The sequence below is a fragment of the Hipposideros armiger genome, unplaced genomic scaffold (assembly GCF_001890085.2).
Source record: "Hipposideros armiger isolate ML-2016 unplaced genomic scaffold, ASM189008v1 scaffold_738, whole genome shotgun sequence".
NCBI lineage: Eukaryota > Metazoa > Chordata > Mammalia > Chiroptera > Hipposideridae > Hipposideros > Hipposideros armiger.
This window is the reverse complement of record NW_017732088.1, coordinates 930,854-950,446: the sequence shown is the minus strand read 5'-3', so window position 1 is coordinate 950,446 and position 19,593 is coordinate 930,854. Positions and strand designations below refer to the sequence as shown.

Sequence of the window (19,593 nt, the reverse complement as noted above, 5' to 3'; positions counted from 1 at the left end):
TCTTTTGTGTCTTTTGGATTTGAAGAAATTTTATAAACCTGAGACAATGCTTTTGCTGAAAGGCTACAAGTCACACTTTTTTTAATAGTATCGTTTAGTTCTTCTGAATTCTTATATTTTTGGTCTGCCTGTTCTATCAGTTTTTTTCTATTTATTTATTTATTTTTATTTTACTTGAGCCATCCTGCCACCTGTTGGCAGCTCAGCGGCTGCTCAGCTCGGGCTGGGACTCGAACCACTGTTGCTCAGAGCTCTCACTCTTGTGCGAGCTCTTAACCAACTGAGCCACTCGGCCGGCCCTCCTCTCTTTTTTTTTAAAATAAACTTTTTAATTTGTTAATTGCAGTTGACATCCAGTATTACATTAGTTTCAGGTGTACAACATGGTGATCAAAAATGTCTTGTATATAAGTCACACTTCTTAATGTATTTCCATCATAAGTAAAATACATTTGTTCTGTAAATTATGGCAAAATGTCATCAGAAACTGGATTCCAGAAAGAAATTCTAAAACAAGCAACTCATTGTATTACTCTTAAATTTTATTAATGCCTTCAGTTTGTGCGTCATTTAACACAAGATATGTGCTTTAAAAAGCATTCTTATACATAAACAGATCAAGGGACAGTTAAGTAATTTATCCCTAAAACATGCACATCATTTTTACTCAGTTGTGTATAAGAAAGGGAAATAAACTTTAAGTCTTTTTCTTTGGATTAAAGACATTTGGAAATTATTATTCAGGAATGCCAAATGTTTTCCTGGAACAAATGCGTTTTCCACTAGGAAATGCTGATGTAATTAAAAGGCATTAGTGTTGATAAAAAGAACTGGAAAAACATTTGAGCGCTGCACAATCACCAGGAAAAGAGTTCTAGTGGGGCCTAAAATACATGTCAAATAAATGAGCTGGAAGGTGTAGAAGGAAGAACAGGGAGCATGAGCCAGATTCTATGACACATATGTATTCAAGGCACATGACTAGGCTACACAGGTGGCTAGGCTTTGCAGACTAATTTGTTCTTTCATTGGGAAAATGTCAAATGTCATGTGATTTCCACTTGCTGGCACTTGCTGATAAATAAATGCAATTAGAGCAGCAAATGTCCTTTCAGATACACACGAAAAGCACATAGTGGCCAGAGTAGACGAAGCAGTTTGATGGCACTCCAGCTTTCTTACAGTGCGCTTAAATGAACGTTAAACTGTCTTGGATTGTTTCTATACATCATACATATCTCGCTTCACAAAAGAGTTCTTCAAGACTAGGCAGATTAAAGAACTTCCTGAACCACACGGGATGCTCCGACAAGTACTGAACAGCAGTCAAAGGCAAACCCTGGAGCTGACCATTGACTATATTCTGTCCGGGATTTTCCCAGACTGGAACCAATTTCCCACACTATCTGCCTTTATACAGCACAGATGCTAGCACATCCACTGTGCTTCTCTTCTTTTTCTTTGGTGAGCCAGAGAAATTTGCCTCCCCACTCCCTCCATTATGTGGTCTAGTAACTATTGCCCTAAAAATCAAGTGAAGAAAAAAGGAATATATAAAAAAACCCATAACCTTCAACAGTATTTAAACTATCATCTTCTCAAATCAACTGCAATGGGGAAACAGGATATCAAGCTCTGCAAGGTTTGCGAACGGTCAGCCTTCTTCCTGAAAGTGAACACTAGGAGGTCAAAGATAATTCCATGTGCTTCTAATGGGCTGGCAAAATGATCTCCCTCTGACTGAGATACAATGTCTAACACTTTACCTGCTTGGACTCCTAGAAGCAAGCAGCACCGACAACTCAATCACAGTTCCCCAAATAACAACGATTCTCCATGGATGTTGTTCTCAAGTACCTGAAAGTCTTCAATTATAAAAGACATAAGGATGAGATGTGAACAATGCTCTGTCTCGTGAATGCCTGTGTGTGCACACACAACGTTCAACTGCAGTGTTCACAGACAAGCCATCAGACTGGTGCGCTGCACCCTGTTCATAGCTGTGCGCAACCACAAACAAAAATGTCTCTTTAAGGAGGTGATTCTAGTTAACAAACCAAAGAAACAAAGGGCCTTTTTAAGGCGACTGCTGCAATAAATGGCTCAATTGGAAGTGGACTGGAATAAACTGGTTGACAGAACAAAGAAAAATCTGGATGCATAGAACAAGATTACAAACAGAAAAAGAAACAAGAGGGTTGAAGAGACTGGCAGACACCATCTGTCGGTATTAAAAGGCTGCGATTGCAGGGAGCCTTTCATTCCTTGTTCTCTCGTACCCTTGGTTGATGATCCCTTTTCCGTTTTATTTCTTCACACAGCTTGGCCATGTAAATCCACCACAGAGAGGTGACACGATGATATAGATGAAGACCTGGACAGAGGAGGAAGGCAATTTTATTTTCTTGAATCCATCACCAGGCTCCTAACCTGTTAACAAATACTGGTCCCATCAGAGTGTGGCTGTGGAATGATACACTGCGCTAACCAAGTACTTTCAAAGGTGGAAGCTCAATTAAATTCTCCTTTCTGATGAAGTCTCACCCACTTGAATTCCACTGCACTTTTTTCAGCAGGACAGAGAGCAGGGCGTGTTTGTCTTTATGGGAACTAGGAAGAAGGGAGCTATGCGAGCATCTCCTACCGAGACACCATTAATTGTCATAAGGATCCCAAATTGCTGTAGCGCTCCCTTGAAGGATGATTTTATTATTAAGTACATTCTTAGGCTTTGCACATGGATTAGGATGATTAAAAAATTAAAAAGCATGAGTAGAGACTCTACCTCTATACCACCTGTGAGAAAGAATGTCACTACTAACCTTTCAGTGAGTAAGGACACGATAATTAGAATCACCAAATCAAAAGAAAGCTGATGATAAAAGAAACACAGCAAAACCCCCAGTCCTATTAGAGGTGTTTTAGCTTTTTAATTAGAGTATCGTCATTTTAAATTATGATATTTTAATAGTATGTGCTTGCTCACATCTCTTCATTCCAGAAGTAGATTTATTTTAAACATTTGATTCACTGAGATACATTAGTCATTCTGTTGTGCTTTAAATTACACATTTTTGAGATCTTTAAGTGACTGATGTCATTACTCACATGCTTGGGAAAAAACAATTACGAATTCCATAATTCATAATTATGCCTCCTCCCAAGAGTCATCAAACTGTTTTACCTTACTTGTCTACAAATGTTGGGTGGTAGTTTACAGCAAATTCTGCTTATTAATGAATAGGTTCAACTATGCACATCACATAACATACACTCATACACATACACACTCACACACATACTCACACATTTACACAATTAACGCATATTCCAATTTGATATAAAGTTGACCATTTGCCATAGGCCAGGGGTCGGTAAACTTTTGAGACGGAAGAGCCGCCAAGGGTCAGCAAACTGCAGCTCACAAGCCGCAGGCTCTGAAGTAAAATTGAAAATGAAAATCTATCATAGTTTCATTTACAAAATTTTTAAAGGATATTATTCACATAATGGTGACTATGTAAAAATATATTTACAGCTCTCGAATAATTTTTAAATTGTTGTGAGGGACAGGATTGGCTCTTCCAGGGGTCGGCAAACTTTTGAGACGGAATGTACCCGAAGAGCCGCATGTGGCTCGTGAGCCGCAGTTTGCTGACCCCTGCCATAGGTGAAATATAAAAATCTTTAAAGCTGAGGTTAGGTGACAACACCATTTGGCAAAGATTGATATTGCACCCAGAGCAGTACTCTGCATGGGCTCAGTAATCAATAAATATAATTTGAATGTAACAACAACCCAGCTTCATAAATCAATCAAAATTCCCAGACCAAAGAAGAGGGAAGAAAAAAGCTGAGGAACCTAGAATGTGCCACCTAGGGATCCTGAGCAAGGAGATATTTAAGGTCATGACACAATGGCCAGTAGAACGCCAACAGATCTGTGCCTGCCCTTCTGCCAAAGGGGCCAAGGCAAAGTGGAGCCAAGGCAGGGGTATCTGCTTGGAGTGAACTTGAGGCTTCTGCAAATGCCAAGAGGACAGGGAGGAAAGGCCTCTTGCCCAGTCACCAAGCACCCCCAAAGTAATGCATCCCCCTTCCTCCTTAGAGCAGCGGATCTCAAATGTTTGGTTCAGGACCACTTTACACTCTTAAAAATGAGTGAGGACTCCAAGGGGCTCTTGCTTAACGGCGTTATAATGATCAACACCATATTAGAAATGAAAAGTTACAAGAAGACCTATAATTCATTTCAAAATAAAAAGAATAAATCCATTACATACAGACAACTATTGTACATTTCTGTGAGGTCAGTTTATGTGTCGACTCGGTAGGCTAGTGTGCTGCTTTATTCTGCAGTTGTGATTAGAACTATCAGTTGACTTGAAGTAAGGCAGTTTATCCTACATAACCTGAATGAGCCTGACTCAACCAGCTAAAAAGCCTTAAGAGCAAAGCTGACGTTTCCTTGAAGGAGGAATTCTGCCCTTCTTGACAGCCTACCCTACAGATTTTAGGCTTGCCTAGCCAGCTCCCAGCATTGTGTAAGTTATGTAATTCCCTGTGATACAGCTCTCATTGTGTACCCAGAGAAATTCAAGGATACAGTACATCTGTTAACAAGTACAAGTTCCATGAAAATAAGGTTAAAGTAAGAAGAAAACTTCTTAGAAATCTAAAACATGGCTATGAAAGTAAATGAAGAGCTGAAAATAGATTTAGTTTGCTGGAAGAGTTAGCTGAATGATTCTCCCAGGATGCAATGCAAAAAAGGCATTTAAACACATTAAAAAAGTTACTAGTGATGCAGGATAGTTCAAAGAGGTCCAATAATCTGTTTACAGAGGAGTTCCAAAAGAACAGTATACAGGCTAATTTATACTTATAGACTAGAGAACTACTAAATAAATATTAGGAAATTAAACTCATCATGCATTCAAAGACTACATAATAACTTCTTAGTATTTATCCCTGAAATGAAAGAATAGTTAACTATAAAAGCATTTATTAATGTAATTCAACACATTGATATTAAATATAAGTAGTCACATTATCAATTCATTGGGTAAAGAAACATAATTTCCTAAAATTAAAAGCCTATTCCTGATAAAAAGTTTTAGCAATCTAGAAATAAAAGTTCTTTAACTTGACAAGAAAAAGCTAGGAAGAATTCATAGTAACTATCACTCTTATGAATGAAATATTAGAAGCATTTCAGTTAAAACTGGGAACTAAATAAAGATGCCCACTGACACCACAATTACTGAACATTCCTAGTAAATGCAAGAAAAAATATATAAGTATATACAATTATATATAGTGTATATGTATATACATATATGAATTTGATGAAGTGAAAATTATTAACAGATGATATTATAAATTTTGCTATATAGCAGGGGTATATCAGTTACTTGAAGTCAACTGATAGTTCTAAATCACAAAACCCAGTAAACTACAGTCCATGGCCTGTGAGCTAAGAATGGTTTTTATAATTTTAAAGGGTTGCTTAAAAATAAGAAGAATAGGGCCGGCCGAGTGGTGCGAGTTCTAAATCACAAAACCCAGTAAACTACAGTCCATGGCCTGTGAGCTAAGAATGGTTTTTATAATTTTAAAGGGTTGCTTAAAAATAAGAAGAATAGGGCCGGCCGAGTGGTGCGATGGTTAAGAACTCGCTTGGGATGCCAGAGGGCCCCGGTTCGGATCCCACATATGAGGGCCAGTGACACTGCCCTCCACAGCTAAGATGCTGAACAACAGCTCAACCTTGAGCTGGTCTGCCATGAGTCGCCGGCGACGGCGTAGGCTGCAGTCCCTGTGGCAGTGGGTTGCCATGGGCTACCGTGTGTGGCCAGCAGCCAGCGTGAGCGGCTAGCAGCCGCAGTGAGCGGCTGTCCAGAAGCCGGCGACTGATCTGCCTCGCCAGAGAAGAGCGCAATGATGGTGCCAACTTGGGCCAGTGAAGCAACATCCTCCACAACTAGATTGAAGAACAAGACGACAGCAACTTGTCTGTTCCCCTTTCCCCCAATTCCCCAGCACTGTTCCCATTCCCCCAATTCCCCCAATAAAAATCTTTAAAAAAAGTAATAATAAGAATAATATTGTGACAGACTGTATGTGGCCCACAAAGCTTAAGATATTTACTAACTGGCACTTTACAGAACGTTTGCTGACTCCTGACCTATAGCACATGGAAGAATTAACTAACAAACTATGATGACTAATAAGAGGTATGCAAATTTGCCAGACACAAAATACAGCAATTAGAAAAGACAGAAATAAAGAAATAGTAAATAGAATCAACTACAAAACAGAAATATAATTAGAAAATATGGAATCAATAAGAAAATAGAATTTTAAAAGAATCCCATTTCAGTAGTGGCAAAACCATTATATACCCAGGAATATTCGGAATGCTTTGTACAACTCCTTACAGTAGGAATTCTCAATAGGGAGAAGGGGTTTAAGTTGAGACAATATTCCAATGTGACTTCATAGGAAAGCCCCTGCCTGGGCATGTGTTTCACCATTAAAAGTTATATGTAGCTCATGTTAGAGTGCTAATTATTAGAAAGACTTCCACCACCCGATTTCTTAAGAGATTAAAAAATAAGATCACACACGAAAAGGACAAAAACTTACGATTGATACGATGATGATGATGATGGTGAGCTTGAGATTCTTCATACACATGGCTCGGGCAAGATTTCTGCTGGTTGTTTTGAAGGTGACAGACTAGAAAAAAAAAAGCATGAATTGTTTGGTCCCTGGCACTGACTATATGATTGATTTGCAGAAATACCCCCAGAGCTTTTACTTTCATTGATTCTGTTAAGTCCCAATGTTTTTACCCCCTCCCTCCCGTCACATGTGGAGACTGCCCATTCATGATCACTAGTTCCCCAAAGCGGGGCTCTGCCAGGTCTGTGGTAAGCAGTAGGAGCCCCCTGCAAAGGCTTCTCTCCTTTTTCTTCTACACCATAGCCATGCCCATGACGTCACCATCAGAAGTGGTTCCTCCTGTTAGTGGGAAAGCCTGATCCTCTATGCTTCCAATGAGAAAGGTTTCCAGGCCAGCTGGCTACAAACACATTTGCCTGTTCTGCCCAGTATAACTCTGTGATGTTGAGCCATGAAGCCTGTTCAATTTCCATAGAAAGATAAGTACTTACTTGTATGAGGCCCAAACCCAAAAAACTTCACTCCTTCGGTTACTCATTTTCTTTTGAAACATCGATTTCTCAGTATATACTGAACCATTCCCACCAGGACACAAGCAGTTTAAAACAAACAAACAATAAAATTCGCCAAAAGCCTCGCAATTCCACTCCTAGGTATACACCCAAGAGACATGTATGCACAAGTTCACCAAAAGACACACACAAAAGTATTTCCAACTGCGCTATGTGTCTTATCTCCAAACTGGAGATGACCCAAATGCCCATCAGCTGTACTGTGCAGTGAAGAACTTAAACTTGCCCCAAAATGGGTCTGACGTTTGCCCTCAGCTCCTGGGGGCCACTGGCTAGCCAGAGAGTAACAATGTCATTGAGGGCGGGGACTAGTCACCACAGAAGGAGCAGCTATGCACCTGGAGGAGCTGTAGACATGAGAAATATCCCACCCATGGGCAGTCAGGCACGGTGCTTACGGAATGAGACTCCACTAAAAACTGATCACCAAGGCCTGGGCAAACTTCCCTGCTTCATGACACCGTGTACATGTGTCACACATCCATGCTGAGATAGTACCGTGTCCTGACTCCATGAGGACAGGACAACAGGTACCTGTGAGTGTACCACCCTCCAGTGGGTTCTGTAAGCCCTTCTAGTGCATTACCGAACCTGAGGTGCCAGCACTGAGGCCGGTCTTGGGGACGGTGTCCTCTCAACTGTACAGTTTGTGAACTCTGCAATGACTCACAAACGAAATCACAGTAAGAATCCAAGAAAGAGGAAGATAATGTGGATCAGAAAAAGTAGTGAGCAACGAAACAAAAAATATATATATAGTCATGTGATTCAATATGTCAGAGTGGAGATTCCTCTACAATCCTCAAGTCAATATATGAACACTGACAAATCACCTGTTTTGAAACCAGTTCAGCTATAAAGAACAATTGTTTCACCATACCAGAGCTCCCCTTGGGGAGTTGGGTGGGGGGTAGAAGAGAACAGGAAGATGTAAAAATCCCTATGAGAGTAACAGGGCCAAGCTGACCAGCCTGATGACCTCTTTGCTCCATGTACCTGGTTTCATTAGCAGCTGATGACTTCCTTTTAAAAAATGGGCAAAGGACTTGAATAATTTCTCCAAAGAAGATGTACAAATGGCCAATAAGCACATGTAAAGATGCTCAGTGTCATTAGTCATTAGGGAAATGCAAAACAAAACCCCAATGAGATACCACTTCATATGCAACCAGGATGACTATAATAAAAAGATGGAGGGGCCTGCTGAGTGGCATGTTGGTTAGGAGCTGGCTTGGGACACCAGCTCTGAGTAGCAGGGCCCCAGTTCAGATCCCGCATGAGGGCCAGTGATGCTGCACCCTCTATAGCTAAGATGGTGAACAACAGCTCCACCTGGAGCTGGGCTGCCGTGGGCTGCTATAAGCTACCCTGTGTGGCCAGCAGCCAGCATGAGTGGCCGGCAGCCACTGTGAGCTGTCAAGAGCCGCAGTGAGCAGCCGTCCAGAAGCCGGCGACTGATCTGCCTTGCCCGGGAAGAGCGCAACGATGGTGCCAACTTGGACCAGTGAAGCAACGTCCTCCACAACTAGACTGAAGAACCAAACTACAGCAATTTGTCTGTCCCCTTCCCCCCATTCCCCAATAAAATCTTAAAAAAAAAAGAAAGATGGAAAAATAACAAGTGTTGCTGAGGATGTGGAAAAACTGATACCCTTGTATACTGCTGGTGCGAATGTAAAATGGTGCAGCAACTATGGAAAACAGTTTGGCGGTCCCTCAAAAAGCTAAACATAGAACTACTATATGACCCGGCAATTCTACTCCTAGTTATAGACCCAAAGGAACTGAACACAGGGACTTGAACAGATACTTCTACATCAACGTTCACAGTAGCATTACTCACAATAGCCCCAAGATGGAGACAATCCAAAGGGTCCATCAATGGACGAATGGATACATAAAATGTGGTGTAGGAATACAATGGAACATTATTCAGTCACAAAAAGAAGGGAAATTCTGACACACGCTACAACATGGATGAACCTTGAAAATATTACGCTAAGTGAAATAAGCCAGATGCAAAAGGAGAAATATTGTGGGATTCCACTTATATGAATGTACCCGGAATAGGCAAATTCATACAGACAGAAAGTATGATTAGAACTGGAGGCTGGAGGTAAGGGGAGTGGGGAGTTTTTGATTAATGGCTACAGAATTTCTGGTTGGGACAAGAACAAAGTTTTGGAATTAGTGATGGCTGCACAACATTGTGAATATAATTAATGTCACTGAATTATACGGTTCAAATGGCAAATTTTATGTTATGCTGGTATATACCTTACCACAATTGAAAGAACTGTAATATTCCAAAACCCACTGAAGTGTACACTTCAAATGATGGGTCACTCGTATGGTCTGTGGATTATTTATCAAGAAAGAGCTCCACAAAGATGTTAAAAAACCAAGACGTGATCAAACAAAACAATTACCTGATAAAATACCCGAGTAAACAAAATAAAAAAAGATGAAGAGGAACAAAGGCGCCGGCACAAAAAATACCAAAGACTAACATATCTCACTTCAACCCAACTCTGTCAATATTTGCATGACATGGAAGTGGAAAGAAACATTTCAATTATAAACACACTCCATATATTCAAGAAGGTAGAGGAAGGCATGCACATGTTACAGAGACACATGGAAGGTATAAAAAGATGCAAATCAAACTTGTAGAGATGAAAAACACATGAGATGGGAGTAACAGCACATTACAAACTGCAGAAGATATTCAACCTTGAAGATACCAATAGAAACTATCCTAAATGAAAGCAGAAAGAAAAGAGATGGAAAACAATGAGCACGGCATCAGTGAGCTGTGCGACAACTTCAAGTGGCATAATGTACATGTAACTGTAGCCCTAGAAGGAGAGGAGAGGGATGGAAAAATCTCTGCAGAAAGAATGGCTGTATATTTTCATGATTTGAAAAAAACTACAAACCCACAGCTCAACACACCCAAAGGTGAAGAAACATGAAGAAAACCACACCAAAGCACATTATAATCAAATCTCTTAAAACCAATGCTAAAAAGTAAACCTTATAAGCACCAAGGGGACCACTTCATAGACTGTGTAGATAGATGCCTGAGCACTGTGCTGGACACCTGAAGCGGAAGCTGAATAATACTGAATGTATTATTTTATATGTATGTATGTGTGTATATATATATATATACATATATATGTGTATATATATATATATATATACATGCATATACACACATATATATGTATATATATATATTCATATATAGCCGCAGGATGTGGAGTACAGCATAGGGAATAGAGTTAATGGAATTGTAGCAGCTATGTGCGATGTCAGAGGGGTAGGGGATTGGGGGAGAGGGATTATCACTTTGTGAAGGGTGTAAATGTCTAACTATTACACTGTTTGTACAGCTGAAACTAATAAAAAAAGAAAGCACTCAGAGGAGAAAAATACACATTAGTATGTAAGAACGACAGGATTTTTGTCAGAAAGAATGTAAGACAGTGATGAACACCTTTAAAATACTGAAAGAAAATATCTTTAAAACAAGGATGTGAAATAAAAGCTTTTTGGACATACAAATGCTGAAAAGAATTCATTATTAGCTGAACTGCACTACAAAAAATGTTAAAAGACATCCTACGGGTAGAAAGAAAATGACACCAGATGGAAATCTGGATCCACAAAAGAATGAAGTTACAATAAATAATGTTTTTCTTATTAGAATTCTTTAAAAGATAATCAAGTGTTTAAACAAAAATAGTAACAATGTATTGTGAGGTTTCTAATATATGTGTAAATAAAAGTATTTTAAAACAGCTTCATGGCCAGGGAAGTCAAATGGAGGCATGCTATTGGAAGGTTCTTAATACTATTAGTGAAGAGAAATAATTCCACTCAAAGGCGGACTATGATAAGTTAAAGACTTGCACTGTAAACCCTAAGGCAAACACCAAATAACTAAACGAAGAGGTATAGCTAATAAGCTGATAAAGGAGGTAAAAATGGAAGTTCTACAGCACTCAAAGAATTGATCAGAAGGCAGAAAAAGGGGGAGCAGGGAACAAAAGACAGATGGTACAAATAGGAAACAAATATCAAAATGGTAGATTTAAAACCTTCCCACAAACAAAATTCCAGGCTAAGACAGCTTCACTGGTGAATTCTTCCAAACAGCCAAGGAACAGATAATACCAACAGCACCTAAACTCTGTTGGAGGAGAGAGAGCTAGAGAGAGGTAACACTTCCCAGCTCGTCTGATGAGGCCAGCATATCCTTGATACCAAAGCCCAAAACGAGTAACTAGTACATTGTTTTGTACACCTGAAACTAATAAAAATTTGTGAAAAAAAATAAAAGCAAGGGAAGAATTGAAAGAAAAAAAAATAAACTAGGAAAAGCCACTCAAAAATAAATAAATGTTGACTGAATAAGTTATATGCAGTCACAGTAACTGAATAAAGGAGAAACATACAATCCTCTCAACAGACAGAGAAAAACATTTGATGAAATTCATGAATAGAACTTTCAAATGAAGAACTGTAGTGAATTTCTTCCACCTGATAAAAGGACACCCATAAAAAAATCTATGGTTAACAATATAATTACTGAAAATACTGAATTTCCCCCCATAAGATGTGCTACACAGAAAAATTTCCACTGTCACTACTTGCATTTACTATTGTGTAGAAAATTCTAGCCAGTGCAGTAAGGCAAGGCAAAGAAATAAAAGGCAACTATCTACAAAAAAGCTCCTAGAACTAATAAGTGAATTTTGCAAAGTTGCAGGATACAAACCAGGTCAATATACAAAAATCAATTTTATTTCTATATATTAGCAATACATACTGAAAAATGAAATTGAAAAATTTACAGTAGAATATAAATGCATGGCATTCTCAAGGGTAAATTTCACAAAATATGTGCAAGATCTGTACATCAGAAACTACCAAACATTGTTGAAAAAAACAAAAGCTATCCTACGCAGAAGCAGAGATATGCCATGTTTACGGAAAGGAGGACGTGATGCTGCCAAGATACCAATGCTCCCTAAATTGACCTGTAGATTAAGTGCAATCACAATCAAAGATGCAAGATTTGATTAAAAGTGGAAAGTAACAAGCTTATTCTGAAATATAACTGGAAATGCAAAGGCCCGAAAATAGTGAAGACAGTCCTGGAAAAGACCACAGTTGGAGTTCTGAGGAAATTGTATAAAGCTATAGTTATCAATACAGTGTTGTACTGGCGTAAAGACAGACAAACAGATCAATGAAATAAAATAGAGAATCCAGGATTCAAGCCCCACAGAGAAGAACGTAAAAACAAATTGTGGTAGGCAGGTTTGTACAATGAACCGTGAAAAATAATAAAAAAGAATAAACTATTACTACATTCAACAATGTAGACGGCTCTCACAGCTATAATGGTGAGTAAAAGAGGCCAGACACAAAAGCGTACATAACATATGATTCTATTTGTATACACTTTAAGAACAGGCAAAATATCGTCTAGGGCAGGGGTCGGCAAACTGCGGCCTGCGAGCCACATGCGGCTCTTTGGGTGTACATACATGTGGCTCTGAAATAAAATTGAAAATGAAAATAAAACTATCATAGTTTCATTTATAAAATTTTTCAGGATATTATTCACATAATGGTGATTTCATTTGTTTTATGGCTCTCGAATGATTTTTAAATTGTAGTGAGGGTCAGGGTTGGCTCTTCTGTCTCAAAAGTTTGCCAACCCCTGGTCTAGGGTGATGTAAGTCAGAAAAATGGTTATCTCTTGGGGGTTATTACCTGGAAGGGGCATAGGCCAGCCTTCGGATGTGCTGGAGATGTGTTGCATCTTAACCCAAGTGGTGGTCACATGGGTACAGGCAGATGTAAAAACTAATGAACTGCAAGCTTATTAACAGTAGTACCCTTGCTGTGTTTTATCATATGTATTTTATTCCTCCAGAGAGACACCTGTTAGTTAATTAGCTCCTTTTGTTATCCGGGGACGTGCAGTCAACAAAATGAAGAAGACTTATTTGAAAAGTGCAGACTATACTAGCACTGGTCAAACACAGGATTGTTCCAGCTAAATGGGGTAACCTTCCGGGATTAAGAGTAGCTAAGAGATGGACTGGGAGCACCAAAGACACCAGTCTGCAGATCTGGCATCCGATACTGCTTTGCTCTCTTGGCCCCCCAGCAGTGGGTTATAAAGTGAGCCATTACAGCACCCTGGGGTTTTGACTTCCTGTACGGTGCCACCCTTCCTGCAACTACCACAGGCTTTGATACAAAGAAGAAAACTGTTATCCTTCTAAGACCTACTGTTAATGGATGTCCCTGTAAAACCAACAATAACAACAAACATTTAAATAGCTCTTACTATGTACGAGAAACTGTGTTGGGCGTTTTGCATGTATCATCTGACTTAACTCTCCAAACACTATAGAGTAAGTACATCTCCACTTTACAGATAATCGCTGAGGCACAGAGAGGTTAAGTAACTGGCCTAAGGTCACACGGCCAATAAGTGGCAGAGATGGAGTCAATCCCAGGTAGCTGGCCTCTAGAGCTTGTGCTCTTAACCTCTACAATCTAGCTGCCAGTAAGAATGAACCTGATCACCCACGGGTCTGTTCCAAGGTGTAAACTTCCACTCTGCATTTCAATTGTAATTGTAGAGACTCAAGCTGTAACTGATCTCTGCCCTCTTTCTATTCACCGTGTATCTATCATCTTTCCTCAAAACCTTCATCCACTAACCGGATGGAGAGTGCAAAGACACATGGAACTGGAGCGTAAGTAGGTCACAGGGACACTGACTCCTTTAAGGCACAGGGGCCCCTCCCGATCCTGCCTTTTGCTTGACACACGGAAAGCTCCAGCTGTCACAATGAGCAAGAAAGTGAATGAACTGTCCAGTTTTCAGAATCCACGCTGTGTCACAAGGGGCCTGAAAATTCATTTCATGTTTTACAAAATGTGCAGAGGAGGTGCTGAATTATGTACACATCAATCCTAAGCTTTAAACAAATTGTTTCTGTAAATTGAGTATGTTTTCCAAACCAAAGCTTCCTTAATGGCTATTAATGGGACATGGTTTTTTTTCTATGCCTCATTGTTATCCTTGTAATCAGAATGTAATCAGATAATAGAGGTTAGAAAAGAAAAAAACCCACTACAGTATTAAATTTAAGACATTTCCCTATTATGTTAGCTATCAACCACACATTCTCTACCTTACATCCTGAAAAATATTATCATAGCCTGTACTTACCGAATCCACGAGATTTTCTGTTTTATCTATCAGTAATTCCAATCTTTCTCCTCGCTGGGCTACCAGATCTAAAAATGTTGGAAAAACAGAAAATATCATGTTTATATTAAAACTCTGCTATTTTTGTCTTTATTGTAAGAGAAATCTTATTTTTAATTATACTTGGTATTCTTGACAATTCACATTTACTAGAGAAGCACTTATATCCTTAAGTAATAAAAGACTTTAGTAAAGCTTATCAATTAAAGTAGGGGTTGGCAGGTGGTTTTTTTTTCTGTAAAGGGCCAGAGACTAAATATTTTAGGTTTTATGGGCCAAACCATCTCGGTAGCAATTACTCAACTCTGTCCGGCGGAGAAATTATGTAAACAAATGGGCATGACTGTTTTCCAAGGAAACTTTATGTAGAAAAATAGGCCAGATTTGATCCAAGGAATATAGTTTACAAACCTCTAAATTAAGGATATAATCTGAAAGTGAAAAAAAAGGAACCCTCAAAATAAATTGAGAGTTGGACACTTCAATAATTGTGGTGTGAGGAGCTGCACAGACCCTCTCCAAAAAAAGCACCATAACCAGTTAAAATTAAAACAAACAAACAACAACCATTTAAAGTATCTGAAAACTGTGAATGTCCTAAGGACAAACAGCAAATGAAGAAACATTTATGGAAGAAAATCAGCTAATTCTCAGTAAGAACAGTGGGTCTATGGCATTTAAGCCATGACCTGCTCGAACCAACAGCTCGGAGAGATGGAAGCGCTACTCCTGGCAAGTCAAGTCTGGGGTTTCTCTTCCTCCTGAGGTCCCAGTCAAAGGCTATGCTTCCTCCCCAGGGGGGCGAGTCATCAGCACTTGTCCTCCCATCCCACCCCACCCCACCCCAAGCCACATGATGCAGAAGTTCTACTCCAGCAAGGCATGGGTGAGAGGTCCGAGGCTCCATTGCTCCACCTGCCCCAACACACAGGGCAGAAACTCTACTTCAAGTGGCAGGCCAAGAATCGCCGAGCCCCCGCGTATGCCTGTGCTGACTTCCTCATAGAGCAGAGGTCCCATGATGGAGAGGCAAGCCTAAAAGACCAGTTACCCAGCACGCCACAGCTGGAGCAAGGGTGTCACTCCAAGGGAGGTAGTCCACTGTCCCTATCCATAGCGCTACAGCAGTGGCTCAGGGACTGTTCCCAGGGGGACAGGCAGGTCTTAGGAATAGAGGGCTTTCCCTAAGAGAACAGACTTTATCTGGAACAGAGTATGGGGCAGTTCAAGCCTAAGGGTGCTGTCAAAACAATGCAGATAAGCAATTAAGATGCAGCTGATAGCTTCAGGACCACCACAAGTTAAGCCACAGGCCATCTGGAAGTTTCACAGTGAGTAGCAGGGGAGGAGACAGCTAAGAAGAACCCTCCTGAGGTCAGAACAAATGTCGAAGACTGGACACAAAGACAAGGCAGCCAAAATCTAATTAGATCAGCCTGGAGCAATTTGTCTGGGGAACTGTTGGAAAAAAATAGAGCAATTAGCCTGCAATTAGTAGAGGCTAATAGCTGGGCGAGACACCAACAGGAGCAGACCAGCTAGAAGCACAACAGGGAGATCAGGAAAAGAGACTCAATGAGAGCCATGTCATTCCAGGGTGACTGTGTGCATGCCCAAGGTTGTGCCCTCTGAGAAGTGACATGAGAGGCTGCACACCATGGGAGAAACAGACTTCAAAAAAAAAAAAGCCCAGCCCAATCACTAAACAAATAAACAAGCAAACAACAAACCTAGGGGGTTGAGAATCAGTGCCCAGAATAGCTCCAATACATTATCTGAAATGTCCAGTTTTCAAAAACACACAAATTATGAGACAAAAAAGCAACAGGAAAATGTGGCCCATACAGAGGACAAAGAGCAGAGATCACAAAACTTACTTAGACGGGGCTCCACTGTTGGAATTAAAGTAACAGAGAGAAAGCACATGGCGGTAACAACTTACATTAAAGAGAAGATGTTATATCGACTGAATTGTGTCCCCCCAAATTTGTATGTTGAAGTCTTAGCGCCTAATGTGATGGCATTTGGAGATGGGGCCTTTGGGAGGGGGCAGGTTTGGATGAGGTTCCATGAGGGCTTATGACAGGATTAGTGCCCTTATAAGCAGAGACACCAGAGGGCGTTTTTTTTTTCTCTCTCTCTCTCCCCCCCCTCCCCCCCCTCCTGTCTCTGTCTCAATACAGACATAAAATAGTCTCTAATAAAATACTAGCAGGGTGAATCCAGAAATATATAAAAAGGATTATAGACCATTATGAAGTGGCATTTATTTTACAGATGCAAGGTTGATTGGCTATCTAGAAATAAATTATTGTAATATACTGTATTAATAGAATAAAGGACAAAAACAAGATGATCATTCCAATAGATACAAAAAAGCAGTTGACACAATCCAACACCTTTTCATTATAAAACCACTCAACAAACAGGATATAGAAGAGAACTTCCTAAACCTGATAAAGGGCATCTATGAAAGAACCACAACTAACATCATCCTCAATTGTGAAAGACTCCCTAAGATCAGGAATAAGACAAGGGTGTCCACTATTGCCACTTTTATTTGACATTGTACTGGAGGCTCTAGAAAGGGCAACTGAGTAGGAGAAAGAAATGAAAGGCATCCAGATTGTAAAGGAAGAATTAAACCTACCTCTATTTTCGGATGGTATGATCCTGTATATAGAAAATCATAAGGAACCCACTAAAAAGCTATTATAACTAAGAAAGAAGTTGTCTAAGGTTGCACAATACAAGATCAGTATAGAAAAATCAATTGTATGTCTATTCATGAGCAACGTGTGCTCCTAAGTGCAGTGGCAAGAGTGAGTGCCCGTGAAAAGAATGCTCGCAGAATATCAGACCAGGGTCCGTGGACAAAGGCGAAACCACAGAATTGAGCTGTAGTGCCATCTCCTGGAAAACAAAAGAGCGGTTTCCAGGAGCCAGCCTGGTGAGTTGTAAGACCAGAGAAGATATAAAAGTTTAAGAATTCTGCCACAAGAGGGAGCAAGAAGCATGGGGCAGGTGTACCCATGCAAGGTTGACAAAAACTCCTGATACCAGAGGACCAACAAAGAGTATCTCCCACCTAAAGGCAACTAGTAAAGATGTGAGGGGTGTCTGCTACTTCAAATGTGAAAGCAGCAATACAAAACTCCAGAGAACATTCAGAATCAAGGAAACATGTCATCACCAAAAGGTAACAATCATCCTCCGATAACTGAAATCAGACACAACATTTTGTGTTCTAGCTGATAAAGAATTCAAAACAGCTGTTTTGTGGAAACTCAACAAGGTACAAGAAAACACAGAAAGGCAATGCAATGAAATCAGGAAAACGGTACATGAACAAAATCTGAAAATTAACAAAGACATAGAAATCATAAAGAAGAACTAAACAGAAATTCTGGAGCTGAAGAGTTCAATGAATGAAATGAAAAAATGCAGTAAAGAGCATCCACCAGAGAGTAGATCAAATGGAAAATAGAATAAATTAGCTGGAGAATAGGAACCACGCAGAGGATAACAACAACAACGAATACAAAAAAGCAAACAAAGCCTATGTAATCTATGGGACGCCATCAAATGTACAAATATTAGAATAACTGTTTTGTGGAGAAGGGAGGTAAAATTAGGTAGATTGGGACATTAAAAATATAACAGAGTAGGAGCACATGGGGAGCTTTTGTGTGCAACTGAAGTTGCTATCAGCTTAAAATGGACTACTTTACCAATAAGATGTTTTATGTTAAGTCCCATGGTAACCACAAAACAAAAACCTAGAGTAGATGCACAAAAGATAAAGAAATGGGAAATAGAATATACCACCACAGAAAATCACCAATTTCAAAAGGAAGGCAGAAATAGGGGGTAAAAATCAATGACTCTACAAAACAACCAGAAAGCGATGGATAGGATGGAATTAGTAAATCCTTACATATAAATAATTACTGTAATTGTAAATGCATTTAATTCACCATTCAAAAGGCACAGAGTAGCTGGGTAGATGAAAAAAATAAAAAGCCCAAATATATGCTGCCTACAAGAGACTCACTTCAGATTTAAGTACACTCATAGATTCAAACTGAAGAAATGGAAAAAGATAATCCATGCAATTAGAAATCAAAAGAAAGTGAGGCTAGGTATACTTATATCAAACAAAATAAGACTGTATACCAAAAACGGTAACAGGAGACAAATAAGGTCATTATATAATAAGAAAAGTGACCAATTCATCAAGAAGATATGACAATCATAAATCTATACACACACAATATCGGAGCTCCTAAGTATCTTAAGCAAATACTACCAAACCTGAAGAAAGAAACAGACAACAACACAATAATAGTTGGGGAACTCAATACTCCACTTTCAGCAATGGATTGATCATCCACACAGAAAATCAACAAGGAAATATTGAACTTGAACCATACATTATACTACATAGACCTAACAGACATATCCAGAACATTCCATCCAACAGCAACAGAATACACATTCTTCTGAACTGTACAAGGAACATTCTCCAGGATACATCAGATGACAGAATACAAAACAAGTCTTCACAAATTTAAGAAGACTGAAATCATACTACCTATCTTTTCCAAGCACAACGGTATGAAACTAGAAATCAGCAAGAGGAAAGCTAAAAAATCTACAAATATGTGCAAACTAAACAACACACTCCTGAACAACCAGTGGGTAAAAGAAGAAATCAAAAGGGAAATAAAAAATACCTCAAAACAATTGAAAATGGAAACACAACACACCAATGGGCTGCTGAAAAAGCAGTTCTTGACTCTGGGTGGTGAACACACAATGTGATATATAGATGATGTGTTACAGAATTGTACACTTGAAACCTATGTAATTTTACCATCCATTGACACCCCAATAAATTTGAATTGAAAAATAAAACCAAAGAAGACAATCATCAGATAATTTTTGAATTAAAAACATCAATCGATATATAAATAAGAAAAAAGCAGTTCTAACAGAGAAGCTTTTAGTAGTAAATGCATATATTAA

At 39.4% G+C, this 19,593-nt stretch overlaps 1 protein-coding gene across 2 annotated transcripts in view; it reads right to left on the bottom strand.

Annotated features, from left to right (window-relative positions):
* Positions 1-521: 521 nt before the first annotated feature.
* VAMP7 (vesicle associated membrane protein 7) overlaps positions 522-19,593 on the bottom strand; it is a 44,462-nt gene continuing 25,390 nt past the window's right edge. The window contains exons 6-8 of one of the 2 annotated variants that reach the window (XM_019627640.1): positions 14,527-14,594; positions 6,649-6,741; positions 522-2,374 (exon numbers count right to left, since the gene is read on the bottom strand). In XM_019627640.1, the coding sequence (XP_019483185.1) occupies positions 2,306-2,374; positions 6,649-6,741; positions 14,527-14,594 (230 nt within the window). In that variant the 3' untranslated portion in view covers positions 522-2,305. The remainder of the gene's footprint in view (positions 2,375-6,648; positions 6,742-14,526; positions 14,595-19,593) is intronic. The other variant, XM_019627641.1, reaches the window with a different exon arrangement.